This window comes from Sebastes fasciatus, chromosome 12 (genome assembly GCF_043250625.1).
Source record: "Sebastes fasciatus isolate fSebFas1 chromosome 12, fSebFas1.pri, whole genome shotgun sequence".
Classification (NCBI taxonomy): Eukaryota; Metazoa; Chordata; class Actinopteri; order Perciformes; family Sebastidae; genus Sebastes; species Sebastes fasciatus.
Genome location: NC_133806.1, coordinates 34,171,073 through 34,187,195, shown reverse-complemented (window position 1 = coordinate 34,187,195; position 16,123 = coordinate 34,171,073). Strand labels below are relative to the sequence as shown.

The following is a 16,123-nucleotide window of genomic DNA, read 5'->3' as shown; positions in this document are numbered from 1 at the left end:
TATACTAGAATGTGATTGGTTGATTTTTTTTCCAGATGGATCCTTCCTTGGAGCTGTACAGGAAGGAGCTCGTGGTGGAGTCGGGAAGAAAGCTGGATAAGGCCAGGATGATCCGCTTCGAGGAGCGTACCGGATACTACGCCTCCACTGACATGGGCAGGACCGCCAGCCACTTCTACATCAGATACAACACCATAGAGGTACTGTAGACTACCTACTACATCAGATACAACACCATAGAGGTAGACTGACTACTACATCAGATACTACACCATAGAAGTACTGTAGACTACCTACTACATCAGATACTACACCATAGAGATACTGTAGACTACCTACTACATCAGATACTACACCATAGAGGTAGACTGACTACTACATCAGATACTACACCATAGAAGTACTGTAGACTACCTACTACATCAGATACTACACCATAGAAGTACTGTAGACTACCTACTACATCAGATACTATACCATAGAGGTACTGTAGACTACCTACTACATCAGATACTACACCATAGAGGTACTGTAGACTACCTACTACATCAGATACTACACCATAGAGGTAGACTGACTACTACATCAGATACTACACCATAGAAGTACTGTAGACTACCTACTACATCAGATACTATACCATAGAGGTACTGTAGACTACCTACTACATCAGATACTACACCATAGAGGTAGACTGACTACTACATCAGATACTACACCATAGAAGTACTGTAGACTACCTACTACATCAGATACTATACCATAGAGGTACTGTAGACTACCTACTACATCAGATACTACACCATAGAGGTACTGTAGACTACCTACTACATCAGATACTTCAACATAGAGGTACTGTAGACTACCTACTACATCAGATACAACACCATAGAGGTAGACTGACTACTACATCAGATACTACACCATAGAAGTGCTGTAGACTACCTACTACATCAGATACTACACCATAGAGGTAGACTGACTACTACATCGGATACTACACCATAGAAGTACTGTAGACTACCTACTACATCAGATACTACACCATAGAAGTACTGTAGACTACCTACTACATCAGATACTATACCATAGAGGTACTGTAGACTACCTACTACATCAGATACTACACCATAGAGGTACTGTAGACTACCTACTACATCAGATACAACACCATAGAGGTAGACTGACTACTACATCAGATACTACACCATAGAAGTACTGTAGACTACCTACTACATCAGATACTACACCATAGAGGTAGACTGACTACTACATCAGATACTACAACTTAGAAGTACTGTAGACTACCTACTACATCAGATACTACACCATAGAAGTAGACTGACTACTACATCAGATACTACACCATAGAAGTACTGTAGACTACCTACTACATCCGATACTACACCATAGAGGTACTGTAGACTACCTACTACATCAGATACTACACCATAGAGGTAGACTGACTACTACATCAGATACTACACCATAGAAGTACTGTAGACTACCTACTACATCAGATACTACACCATAGAGGTGCTGTAGACTACCTACTACATCAGATACTCCAACATAGAGGTACTGTAGACTACCTACTACATCAGATACAACACCATAGAGGTAGACTGACTACTACATCAGATACTACACCATAGAAGTACTGTAGACTACCTACTACATCAGACACTACACCATAGAGGTACTGTAGACTACCTACTACATCAGATACTACACCATAGAGGTACTGTAGACTACCTACTACGTCATGTACTACACCATAGAGGTACTGTAGACTACCTACTACATCAGATACTACACCATAGAAGTACTGTAGACTACCTACTACATCAGATACTATACCATAGAGGTACTGTAGACTACCTACTACATCAGATACTACACCATAGAGGTACTGTAGACTACCTACTACATCAGATACTGCAACATAGAGGTACTGTAGACTACCTACTACATCAGATACAACACCATAGAGGTAGACTGACTACTACATCAGATACTACACCATAGAAGTGCTGTAGACCACCTACTACATCAGATACTACACCATAGAGGTAGACTGACTACTACATCGGATACTACACCATAGAAGTACTGTAGACTACCTACTACATCAGATACTACACCATAGAAGTACTGTAGACTACCTACTACATCAGATACTATACCATAGAGGTACTGTAGACTACCTACTACATCAGATACTACACCATAGAGGTACTGTAGACTACCTACTACATCAGATACAACACCATAGAGGTAGACTGACTACTACATCAGATACTACACCATAGAAGTACTGTAGACTACCTACTACATCAGATACTACACCATAGAGGTAGACTGACTACTACATCAGATACTACACCATAGAAGTACTGTAGACTACCTACTACATCAGATACTACACCATAGAAGTAGACTGACTACTACATCAGATACTACACCATAGAAGTACTGTAGACTACCTACTACATCTGATACTACACCATAGAGGTACTGTAGACTACCTACTACATCAGATACTGCAACATAGAGGTACTGTAGACTACCTACTACATCAGATACAACACCATAGAGGTAGACTGACTACTACATCAGATACAACACCATAGAGGTAGACTGACTACTACATCAGATACTACACCATAGAAGTGCTGTAGACTACCTACTACATCAGATACTACACCATAGAGGTAGACTGACTACTACATCGGATACTACACCATAGAAGTACTGTAGACTACCTACTACATCAGATACTACACCATAGAAGTACTGTAGACTACCTACTACATCAGATACTATACCATAGAGGTACTGTAGACTACCTACTACATCAGATACTACACCATAGAGGTACTGTAGACTACCTACTACATCAGATACAACACCATAGAGGTAGACTGACTCCTACATCAGATACTACACCATAGAAGTACTGTAGACTACCTACTACATCAGATACTACACCATAGAGGTAGACTGACTACTACATCAGATACTACAACTTAGAAGTACTGTAGACTACCTACTACATCAGATACTACACCATAGAAGTAGACTGACTACTACATCAGATACTACACCATAGAAGTACTGTAGACTACCTACTACATCCGATACTACACCATAGAGGTACTGTAGACTACCTACTACATCAGATACTACACCATAGAGGTAGACTGACTACTACATCAGATACTACACCATAGAAGTACTGTAGACAACCTACTACATCAGATACTACACCATAGAGGTACTGTAGACTACCTACTACATCAGATACTACACCATAGAGGTACTGTAGACTACCTACTACATCAGATACTATACCATAGAGGTACTGTAGACTACCTACTACATCAGATACTAGACCATAGAGGTACTGTAGACTACCTACTACATTAGATACTCCAACATAGAGGTACTGTAGACTACCTACTACATCAGATACAACACCATAGAGGTAGACTGACTACTACATCAGATACTACACCATAGAAGTACTGTAGACTACCTACTACATCAGACACTACACCATAGAGGTACTGTAGACTACCTACTACATCAGATACTACACCATAGAGGTACTGTAGACTACCTACTACATCATGTACTACACCATAGAGGTACTGTAGACTACCTACTACATCAGATACAACACCATAGAGGTAGACTGACTACTACATCAGATACTACACCATAGAAGTACTGTAGACTACCTACTACATCAGATACTACACCATAGAGGTAGACTGACTACTACATCAGATACTACACCATAGAAGTACTGTAGACGACCTACTACATCAGATACTACACCATAGAAGTAGACTGACTACTACATCAGATACTACACCATAGAAGTACTGTAGACTACCTACTACATCTGATACTACACCATAGAGGTACTGTAGACTACCTACTACATCAGATACTACACCATAGAAGTACTGTAGACTACCTACTACATCAGATACTACACCATAGAGGTACTGTAGAGTACCTACTACATCAGATACTACACCATAGAGGTACTGTAGACTACCTACTACGTCAGATACTACACCATAGAGGTACTGTAGACTACCTACTACATCAGATACTACACCATAGAGGTAGACTGACTACTACATCAGATACTACACCATAGAAGTACTGTAGACTACCTACTACATCAGATACTATACCATAGAGGTACTGTAGACTACCTACTACATCAGATACTACACCATAGAGGTACTGTAGACTACCTACTACATCAGATACTATACCATAGAAGTACTGTAGACTACCTACTACATCAGATACTACACCATAGAAGTACTGTAGACTACCTACTACATCAGATACTACACCATAGAGGTACTGTAGACTACCTACTACATCAGATACTCCAACATAGAGGTATTGTAGACTACCTACTACATCAGATACAACACCATAGAGGTAGACTGACTACTACATCAGATACTACACCATAGAAGTACTGTAGACTACCTACTACATCAGATACTACACCATAGAGGTAGACTGACTACTACATCAGATACTACACCATAGAAGTACTGTAGACTACCTACTACATCAGATACTACACCATAGAAGTAGACTGACTACTACATCAGATACTACACCATAGAAGTACTGTAGACTACCTACTACATCTGATACTACACCATAGAGGTACTGTAGACTACCTACTACATCAGATACTACACCATAGAAGTACTGTAGACTACCTACTACATCAGATACTACACCATAGAGGTACTGTAGAGTACCTACTACATCAGATACTACACCATAGAGGTAGACTGACTACTACATCAGATACTACACCATAGAAGTACTGTAGACTACCTACTACATCAGATACTACACCATAGAAGTAGACTGACTACTACATCAGATACTACACCATAGAAGTACTGTAGACTACCTACTACATCAGATACTATACCATAGAAGTACTGTAGACTACCTGCTACATCAGATACTACACCATAGAGGTACTGTAGACTACCTACTACATCAGATACTACACCATAGAAGTACTGTAGACTACCTACTACATCAGATACTACACCATAGAGGTACTGTAGAGTACCTACTACACCATAGAGGTACTGTAGACTACCTACTACGTCAGATACTACACCATAGAGGTACTGTAGACTACCTACTACATCAGATACTACACCATAGAGGTAGACTGACTACTACATCAGATACTACACCATAGAAGTACTGTAGACTACCTACTACATCAGATACTATACCATAGAGGTACTGTAGACTACCTACTACATCAGATACTATACCATAGAAGTACTGTAGACTACCTGCTACATCAGATACTACACCATAGAGGTACTGTAGACTACCTACTACATCAGATACTCCAACATAGAGGTACTGTAGACTACCTACTACATCAGATACAACACCATAGAGGTAGACTGACTACTACATCAGATACTACACCATAGAAGTACTGTAGACTACCTACTACATCAGATACTACACCATAGAGGTAGACTGACTACTACATCAGATACTACACCATAGAAGTACTGTAGACTACCTACTACATCAGACACTACACCATAGAAGTACTGTAGACTACCTACTACATCAGATACTATACCATAGAGGTACTGTAGACTACCTACTACATCAGACACTACACCATAGAGGTACTGTAGACTACCTACTACATCAGATACTGCAACATAGAGGTACTGTAGACTACCTACTACAACAAATACAACACCATAGAGGTAGACTGACTACTACATCAGATACTACACCATAGAAGTACTGCAGACTACCTTCTACATCAGATACTACACCATAGAAGTACTGTAGACTACCTACTACATCAGATACTACACCATAGAGGTAGACTGACTACTACATCAGATACTACAGCATAGAAGTACTGTAGACTACCTACTACATCAGATACTCCAACATAGAGGTACTGTAGACTACCTACTACATCAGATACAACACCATAGAGGTAGACTGACTACTACATCAGATACTACACCATAGAAGTACTGCAGACTACCTTCTACATCAGATACTACACCATAGAAGTACTGTAGACTACCTACTACATCAGATACTACACCATAGAGGTAGACTGACTACTACATCAGATACTACACCATAGAAGTACTGTAGACTACCTACTACATCAGATACTACACCATAGAAGTACTGTAGACTACCTACTACATCAGATACTACACCATAGAAGTACTGTAGACTACCTACTACATCAGATACTACACCATAGAAGTACTGTAGACTACCTACTACATCAGATACTACACCATAGAGGTACTGTAGACTACCTACTACATCAGATACTACACCATAGAAGTACTGTAGACTACCTACTACATCAGATACTATACCATAGAGGTACTGTAGACTACCTACTACATCAGATACTACACCATAGAGGTACTGTAGACTACCTACTACATCAGATACTGCAACATAGAGGTACTGTAGACTACTTACTACATCAGATACAACACTATAGAGGTAGGCTGACTACTACTTCAGATACTACACCATAGAAGTACTGTAGACTACCTACTACATCAGATACTACACCATAGAGGTACTGTAGAATCACTACTACATCAGATATTACACCATAGAGGTAGACGACCTACTACATCAGATACTACACCATAGAGGTACTGTAGACTCACTACTACATCAGATACTACACCATAGAGGTACTGTAGACTACCTACTACATCATATACTACACCATAGAGGTAGACTAATTACTACATCAGATACTACACTATAGATGTAGACGAACTACTACATCAGATACAACACTATAAAGGTAGACTAACTACTACATCAGATACTACATACATAGAGGTAGACTAACCTGGGAGTCTTCTTGTACCTTCGGTTTCTATTATCGTGTTAATGTGGCTGCTCCTCATGCTGTGCCAACAGCCGTCCTATCAATGGCTTTAATTCCTTAGTGCAGTAAGCATTCCTTGTGACCTTGCTGGTATAAGTCATCCAGTGCTAAAGCACTGCCCTCTTGCGGTCAGGAAGAATGAAATAGAACAAGAGTTACAAATGTAACTACGGTTCTATGAATTCCGGGTGACCGCCAGAGTTGTCTGTCACTCGGAATCTGGGCGAGAATCTGTATTAACAGATTGCGTGATGACGTAAGGGTTTTATACTGTTGCGTGCGCCCTACGTCATCACATGGTCACAGGTGACTCGACCTGCGCGAGATGGAGATATCCAGTACCAAAGCACCGCTTTAAGAATTCATAGAACCTCTCGGTTTCATGATTGGACATTTTTCTTGGTGTGATTGAATGCTGACCAACTAGACTCGGTGTCGGAACCAAGAAATATAGATGATAAAATTAAAGAAGCAACTTTAGCAATTATGGAAATGAATAGCATTTGTAAGAGCTGATGGCAAGACCACAAACACAGGTAACACCTTTACTAATGAAAGAAACATTGTGTGTTGACCACAGCTAACTGATTCATCATTGTTCAATTCTTGTGTATTTACACCATATTTAGTGTTGAACACTGCGTCAGACATAATGACTTGTCCTGGTCAAAACTCAATTAACTTCCTTTTCCCTCCTTCTGTGTGTTCAGACTTTCAATGAACTTTTCAACTCTCAGCGAACAGAAGCTGACATCCTCAGTATCGTGTCCAAGGCCGAAGAGTTTGATCAGCTTAAGGTGAGAGGTCATCATGTACAAGCTACAACAACGGCTGTCAGAGCTTCAGTCTGGCACTGAGATTCCACCAACATACCTCCATCTATAGTCCAAGTTACTGTATGTTCCAACATAGAAGTTATAATTATAAACCTGTAATCACCCACCAAGCAAACTGATTATTTATTAAGTCTGCATTCTATGTCTACCCACAGTATGGTGTTGTACTGTACTTATCCACAAAAAACTCCATTATAACATGAAAATATCAGTGCATCATGTTGGTCTTGTTGGCAGGTTCGTGATGAGGAGTTGGAGGAGCTGGAACAGTTGCTGTGTAACTACTGTGAGCTGCCGGCTGCAGGCGGGGTGGAGAATGGTTACGGCAAGATCAACGTTCTGCTTCAGACGTACATCAGCCGAGGAGAGGTGGACAGCTTCTCCCTCATCTCAGACCTCTCCTATGTGGCACAGGTGAGGGGAAAGGAGCAACACATTCATACACACTACAAGATCAAATAATAGGTCCGGTAATAACTTGCAATTGATGAAGTTACTGTAGCAGTTTTAAATTGAGTTATGTGTCTTGGCCACTTCGATGCTACATTGTATGTTGTTTTTCATAATAAGTGGAGGTTATAAGTTATAGGTTATAGGTCCAGGTTAGAGACAAACTCAATGTGCCACTTGTATTAATTACAGTTCTTTTGGACTGAGATACATACTGTAGACATACTTCGGATTTGGCTGTGAAACACAACTTGGTGCTTAGTGCTGCTAATGATTATTTCCATTATCAATTAATATGACAATTGTTTTTTCGATCTAGTAATCCTTTTTTTAATAACATTATATAAATAATATTGGAAAAATGCCCATCACAAATGATTAATATTGATCACTATCATTGTTGCTGATTAATTGTATATGTATATATATATATATATAAACTGGAAAAACAAAGTTCGGAAACTTGTGTTTGGTGGATTATTTCTCTGTTGTTACAATGCTAATGTTATTGTATTTTACATCGTTGGAAAGCCTGTTTATTTACCTTTGCAATGATGTCCAACTTGTAAGGATCATGCATTTGTGGGATGAGCAGCACAGCTGATTATGTGGGTAAAGCCCAAGAAAAACTTGCCAAAATTTTCTGCCAATGGTAAACAGTGTATTCTCATAAGGCTACTAGGAAGCCTGCAATAACTGCCCTTCACTGTCAGGCCCGTTGGCGCTGGTGTCGACAACACAGACAATGGAACCTGAACATGTGGGGGAATGTCATGTTCAGTGATGAGTCCAGGTTCTGTCTGCCAAAGTTGGATGGCAGGGTCAAAGTATGGAGACGACGCGGAGAACACTATGCTGATTGTTGAACCGATGGAGTAACAGCTTTTGGTGGGGGCAGTGTCATGGTGTGGGGCGGCATCTCCCTCACTGGCAAAACAAGGCTTGTCATCATTGAAGGCCATCTCAATGCAGTGAGATATCGGGATGAGATTCTGCAGCCAGTGGCGATCCCATATCTCCACAATCTGGGACCTAACTTCATCCTCCAAGATGACAACGCCCCCCCCCCACGGAGCCAGGGTTATCACAGACTACCTCCACAATGTGGGAGTAGAGAGAATGGAACGGCCTGCCAAGAGTCCAGACCTCAACCCAATTCAACACTTGTGGGATCAGCTTGGGCGTGCTGTACGTGTTAGAGTGACCAACACAACCACGCTGACTGACCTGCAACGAATCCTGGTTGAGGAATGGAACGCCATCCCACAGCAACGTGTGACCAGATTGATGACCAGCATGAGGAGGAGTTGCCAGGCTGTTGTGGCTGCGTATGGATCTTCCACCGCTACTGAGGCTCCTGACGGTGTATTAAATGAATAAAGTGTAAAATAGCCAATACGTCTTGTTTGTTCCTTGTTACTGATAGAGAGTTCAATCATCCAATCCACCAAACAACTCAAAACAAGAGTCAACACCTACAGGAGAATACACTGTTTACCATTGACAGAGCATTTTGGCAAATTTTTCTTGGGCTTTACCCACATAATCAGCTGTGCTGCTCATCCCACAAATGCATGATCCTTACAAGTTGGACATCATTGTGAAGGTAAATAAACAGGCTTTCCAACCATGTAAAATACAATGACCATTAGCATTGTAACAAGAGAAATAATCCAACAAACACAAGTTTCCGAACTTTCTTTTTCCAGTTTATATATATATATACATATATATATATAGTATATTAGGGCTGTCAATAGATTAAATTTGATTAAATTAATGGCGATTAATCACACAGTCACACATTTTTCCATCAAAATGTATGTATATATTAATTATTGTAAATCAACTAACAACACAAAGCAATGACAGATATCGTCCAGAAACCCTCACAGGTATTGCATTTAGCATAAAACAATATGCTATATAAAGATATACCCCTTCTCCTCACAGCATTTGCTGTTTAGTGTTTTCGTTTGTGAAGTGGAAAGTAATTTATGATTCTTAAAAAAAATTGTAAAATTCAGATTGGTGCTTGATTATGATGATGTTTATCCTTTTTATCAGAAAGAAGTGTCTAATACAACCCTGTAACTGAGACTTATGTCATGTATTTCCACATTTGTAGTAGTAATAACACTGATACAGCTGATATGAGGAGAACCCTGAAGCTCACTGACACACCCTTTTCCAAGCTGACACAGAACGGGTTAAAGACAGTATGACAATGATATGGGAGTAAATCCTTTTTTCATTTGAATCCATACAAATAAATTGAATTGAATTGAATACAGTACTTCAGCAAACAAGCAACACAACTTCATTAGGTATCTGGAAATTGATATATTTATAGGCACATATTTCACACTTGCACCAAAATCAAATGTTTCCACCTACTTTCCTCATTCTTCATCTCCATCTTTCCAAAATGTCCCACAGTACTGGGAATAATAGGCAGATTTCCTCTATCCAGTGGCCCATACTGGTACACCCACAGTGACACACACTCTCACTGAGCAGTGGCTTAAGCAGTTGTACAACTATAAATGGTTCTGTAGACAGACTCTTGATCCTCTCTTTCAGGCACTGATACTACTACACAGATGTGATCTAACATTGTTTCTTCAGATTTAGAGCACTTATATACATGATGTTAACAATGCATACCCATAGACAAGCAGCTGGGACAAGCGTCATTGCTCACATACTTGCCTGCATACTTTATGTGTACCTGGAGGATTAAAAAGTGTATCCTGCCACAAGCTGCCAGATCAGGGCTGAATCATTACTGACTGACACCAGGCTATCTTCTTTGTGAGATCCTGATGTTGCACAACATAAACATTACAATATCTAGCAACACTCCAGCAGGGTTGCTCTATTGGTCATGTTGAGATCACGACAGAAAAAGGACAAGAAAATAGTAGTAGTGGCGCCGAAGCAGCTGGAACTCTATTGAAGCGTTTGATAGATGGGAACCGGTCGTACACTGGTTACTGGTACTGGTTACTGCAGTGGGAGACCGTAGAAGAGTATGAACAAGGATTAGCAGGATCCTTGTTGGGTGCATCTGTTCTCCCCAGACTCCAGGCCTCCTTGTGTCCAGCCAGACCTCTCGGTCTCACCTATCAAACAGAGCTCAGACACATTTCAATAATCCCCCTCTGGAGCGCATTCAGACCTCACCAGACAATCAGATCACATTAACACCTGACCAAATCAATCACAACCTCGCCAGACTTGAGCAGTCTATCAGCAAGCAACAGTGCCACCTGACCTCTCCTCCACAACTGACATGAGCAATCCATCAGTGCACAGCTGTGACCAGGACCTGGACGTCTGAACCCAGCCAGACCTGCTCCTGCTCACACATGATTAATCACCAGTATACAGCATCATGTACCCTACAGCTGCTGCCACTGGCTGCTGCTCCAGTACAAACGTCTCTCACTTGTTTAAGTTTACTGTCCAAGCTATTGCTGTCTGTTATTACAGCACTAATACGTGATATGATTCATCTTTCTTCCCTTCTGCTGTCGTCCCTTCTCACAGAATGCTGCTCGGATCGTCAGGGCCTTGTTTGAGATTGCTCTGAGGAAGCGGTGGCCGGCCATGACCTACCGACTGCTCACCCTCTGTAAGGTGATCGATAAGCGGCTGTGGGCCTTTGCCCACCCTCTCCGCCAATTCCCCAACCTGAGCCATGTTGTACTGAACCGCTTGGAGGAGAAGAAGCTCACTGTGGACAAACTGAAGGAAATGAGGAAGGATGAGATCGGTAAAAACACCTGATATTCAGACTGTATAAATGATTCTAAACTACACTCAAATACAGAATTACAGCACCCGGATGTCAGGTGTAAGTAGGACATCTACAGCAAAGAGTAAAGAAGCAAAGACATGAAACTGGTGCTTTTTTTTTTACAACAGCCGATAGATGGCGCTGCGTCAGCGCTGCCGCCATTTTGGCTTTTTGTAGGCGGAGGTTTTACTGGCGTCCGGTAGTCGCCTTCAGTCCAAAATGGCGGAAGCGTAGCTCTGCTGCTGGGCGCTGATGTTGCAATGGAACAAACAATTGGCCTTCACTTATCAATATACGTTCTTTGCCAGGATGCAGAATACCAATACCAGGGCACTGGCCCACCTCCGTGGATCAGGGCCCTGGCCCACCTCCGTGGATCAGGGCCATACTTAATGTCATTAATTACACCTGTGTTTACCCTGCGATGACAGATCAGAATGGCTGCTGGGAAAAAGGCCTATTTAGTGTCGGGGGCCGTTATGTACCTCAACTGCAGGAGAAAACAGGCCTCTATTTGGAAAAGGCTTATATTAGTAATAATGCTGTTTTCTGATAAGCTCCTGTTTTATTTTAAACTCAACACTTTCTCCATGTTTACCTGTTGGCTCGATACATTCAGGATAATGTACATTTTCACAGTCATTTCATACACCAGGCTGGCTTCATGTGAGGCAGTCAGTCATGAACTCCAGTCAGTTCTACTCTGTCGTTTTTAGTTCTGTGTTAAGGTTCTGTCAATCGACCCAACATGTCTCAGACAGATGTTTCAAATGCAAAGCCTTTCAGTGGCTCACAGCGTCTAATCTCTAATGTGAAACAGCTGCAGGAAGTCTTGATTTTCATTGACAGTAGCTTAATAGTGATTGGAATGTACTCATGAATGACAACAGTATATTTGTTAAAAAGAGAAGCCAGAACAGCAGACGATGGCATTAGTGCTGTAGAAATGTATGAATTTAGTTATTTGAATATTGGCTTTTATTTGTGAATTTGCTGTAATCTGTATGAACTACAACACATGTTAAAGCCAGGTGTATTGTTCCCAGGTCACATGCTGCACCATGTCAACATCGGCCTGACAGTCAAACAGTGTGTCCACCAGATCCCCTCCATCACAATGGAGGCCAACATTCAGCCAATCACACGCACCGTCCTACGGGTTCGTCTCGTCGTCACGCCTGACTTCCGCTGGAGTGATCAGGTAAACATGGACGACGTGTTCTGTAACCTGAGACCACACTGCTGTTGTCTGCTCCTCTTTAGGTTTTATTATATTTCAAAGTACTTTTCACCCCAAACTGATGTTTTGAAGCTCAACACAGCTCATAGTTTAGACAAAAAGTGCTTAGAAATGTGGAGATTTGGGAGCTTTTGTTTGGCTACAACAGCAAGCATTCCCTACAAATCATCTCTACGCTTCAGTTCTTAAAAAAACTATGTTAACATTGTATTGTGTTCAAATGAATCAATAAAATGATATAATAACACGGTAAAGTATTTTTATAATTGCAAGATGTGTACACACCTCCAATGAATCACATGTTGTAACTAGGGCCGTCAATCGATTGAAATATTCAATCGCAAATTAATCACACATTTTTTATCTGTTCTAAATGAACCTTAAAGGGAGATTTATCAAGTATTTAATACTCTCATCAACATGGGAGTGGACAAATATGCTGCTTTATGCAAATGTATGTATATATTTATTATTGTAAATCAATGAACAACATAAAGCAATGACAGATATTGTCCAGAAACCCTCACAGGTACTGCATTTAGCATAAAACAATATGCTCCAATCATAACATGGCAAACTGCAGCCCAACAGGCAACAACAGCTGTCAGTGTGTCAGTGTGCTGACTTAACTATGACTTGCCCCAAACTGCATGTGATTATCATAAAGTGGGCATGTCTGTAAAGGGGAGACTCGTGGGTACCCATAGAACCCATTTACATTCACTGATCTGGAGGTCAGAGGTCAAGGGACCCCTTTGAAAATGGACATGACAGCTTTTCCTAGCCAAAATTTATTGTAAGTTTGGAGCGTTATATAACCTCCTTCATGACAAGTTAGTCTGACATGGTTGGTACCGATGGATTCATCAGGTTTTATAGTTAACTATGATACCAGTATCTTCACTCTAGCTTTAACAACTGAGCAGCTACAACATGAAAAATCACAAGTTGCGTTAATGCGTTAAAGAAATTAGTGGCATCAAAAAATAATTTGCGTTAACGCGTTATTATCAGATTAACTTTGACAGCCCTAGTTGTAATATATAATAATGAATATTTGAATGAATGAATAATATATATTGATTGAATATTGGTGTCACAGTTGGTCTACTAGGACGACTTGGGGTGGAGTAGTGAAATCCCCTTCAAATACAGAGATTGATGAATAAGCTGCACATGGACCTGTTCCAGTTTAGAGCGCCACTTAAACACAGGCATGTACCAGCCAGCAGGGTGTTTAAGGACACCTGTGTGTTGCCCTGGAGGTTCATGTGTTAGTATGCTGCAGAGCGTCAGCAGGGCGAGCTGTGCTGTGCTGTGCTGTGCTGTGCTGTGCTGTGCGGTGCGGTGCGGTGCGGTGCGGTGCGGTGCGGTGCTGTGCTGTGTAGACCCAATTCTTTGATGTATCTGTAAGTGGAACAAAATAGAGCAGTAGTATAGTTTAAAGTAGGGATGCACCGATGCCTTTTTTCAGACCGAGTACAAGTACTTACATTTGGGTACTGTCCGATACCAAGTACCGATACCAAGTACCGATACCAAGTACCGATACGAGTACTTCTCTGTACCAAAAGACCCTCGTTAACAGCCAGCTGGAGGGTTTGAGCGACACACGGCAGGCTGGGGAGTCCCGCATACGAGGCGGTGCGCCGCCACCGGCTCTAGGTCGGCTTGGAAAGGCTCGGGGCGAAGGTGCTTCCCGGGGCCGTGGCCCGAATGTCACCGGGGCAGACTGTTCTTAGTGCACCCCAGCCGCGTCATGCCCCCAGGGCGGGGCTCGGCCCACGTAAAAGACACCAGGGGTCTGCAGCGATGTCTGCAACCCACCCGACCAAGGAGACTAACGCACGCGCGAGTCAGAGGGTGCAACAAAACCCTGTGGCGCAATGAAAGTGAGGGTCGGCGCCCACCACCGGCCCGCCTCGCCCGCACCGTCGTGGAGGTGGAGGTGGAGCATGAGCGCGTGCAATAGGACCCGAAAGATGGTGACGAGAGGTTAACGTCACGCTGCCGTAAAGTGGTATCGGTGCCGTTGTATCGGAACTGTTTTGCGAGTACGAGTACATGAGCACAGTATCGGACCCGATACCCGATAGTACCGGGTATCGGTTCATCCCTGGTAGAATAGTTTAAAGGGATTATATCCTCAGCAGAAAGTAGCTCTAATGTTGTTGACTGTGTAACTGGGACCTTGCTTCTGTAAAGACACGTTGATGTTGAATTTATTCTGAATATATGTAATGGAAGGCCTTCCTCGTCCTTTGTATCGGCTGGTAGGCAGAAATCTCAGAGACCGTTCAAAGCCTGAACAGATCAAACCAAAACCATGTGGAGAACTAATCGGGTAGATACCACTAGTGTTTGTGGGATGTGTGAGAAGCCACCGTTACAGTAGTAGTATTCATACCTTTAGTGCAACATAGAAAAAAGGTTGAGGCATACGGAGCGAGATGAGGTCAAGAGGTCGTGTCTCCTCCTCTTGTCTCTTGAGCACCCCCCCCCCCCCCCGCCCCAGAACTACTTAGTGACACAGCCAATGTAGTCATGGTCACATGTTCACAGTGGAGGAATGAGGGGTTGCCCCCTCTACCTTCTTATTCTTCCAGCCATGGAATCTCCATCTGTCCTTGAGAGCCTCCAGGCCTCGCCAGCATGTCCCACCTCAGTGGGCAGATGGGCCAGAGGGGATCATGGGAAGCTTAGTTCGGAGTTTGTGATGGAATCTGAGCAGAATAGGAAGCTCATTGTAGCGGGGCTGAATATGAAGATGAATGTTTATGTCCGATTAGCGATGCATGCTCCAATCATGG

At 42.0% G+C, this 16,123-nt stretch overlaps 1 protein-coding gene across 1 annotated transcript in view; it reads left to right on the top strand.

Annotated features, from left to right (window-relative positions):
• Positions 1 to 16,123, top strand: part of ascc3 (activating signal cointegrator 1 complex subunit 3) — a 220,671-nt gene that overhangs the window by 144,536 nt on the left and 60,012 nt on the right. Inside the window, exons 20-24 of the mRNA XM_074654885.1 lie at positions 36 to 200; positions 7,696 to 7,782; positions 8,059 to 8,235; positions 11,824 to 12,049; positions 13,120 to 13,274. Coding sequence (XP_074510986.1) covers positions 36 to 200; positions 7,696 to 7,782; positions 8,059 to 8,235; positions 11,824 to 12,049; positions 13,120 to 13,274 — 810 coding nt within the window. The remainder of the gene's footprint in view (positions 1 to 35; positions 201 to 7,695; positions 7,783 to 8,058; positions 8,236 to 11,823; positions 12,050 to 13,119; positions 13,275 to 16,123) is intronic.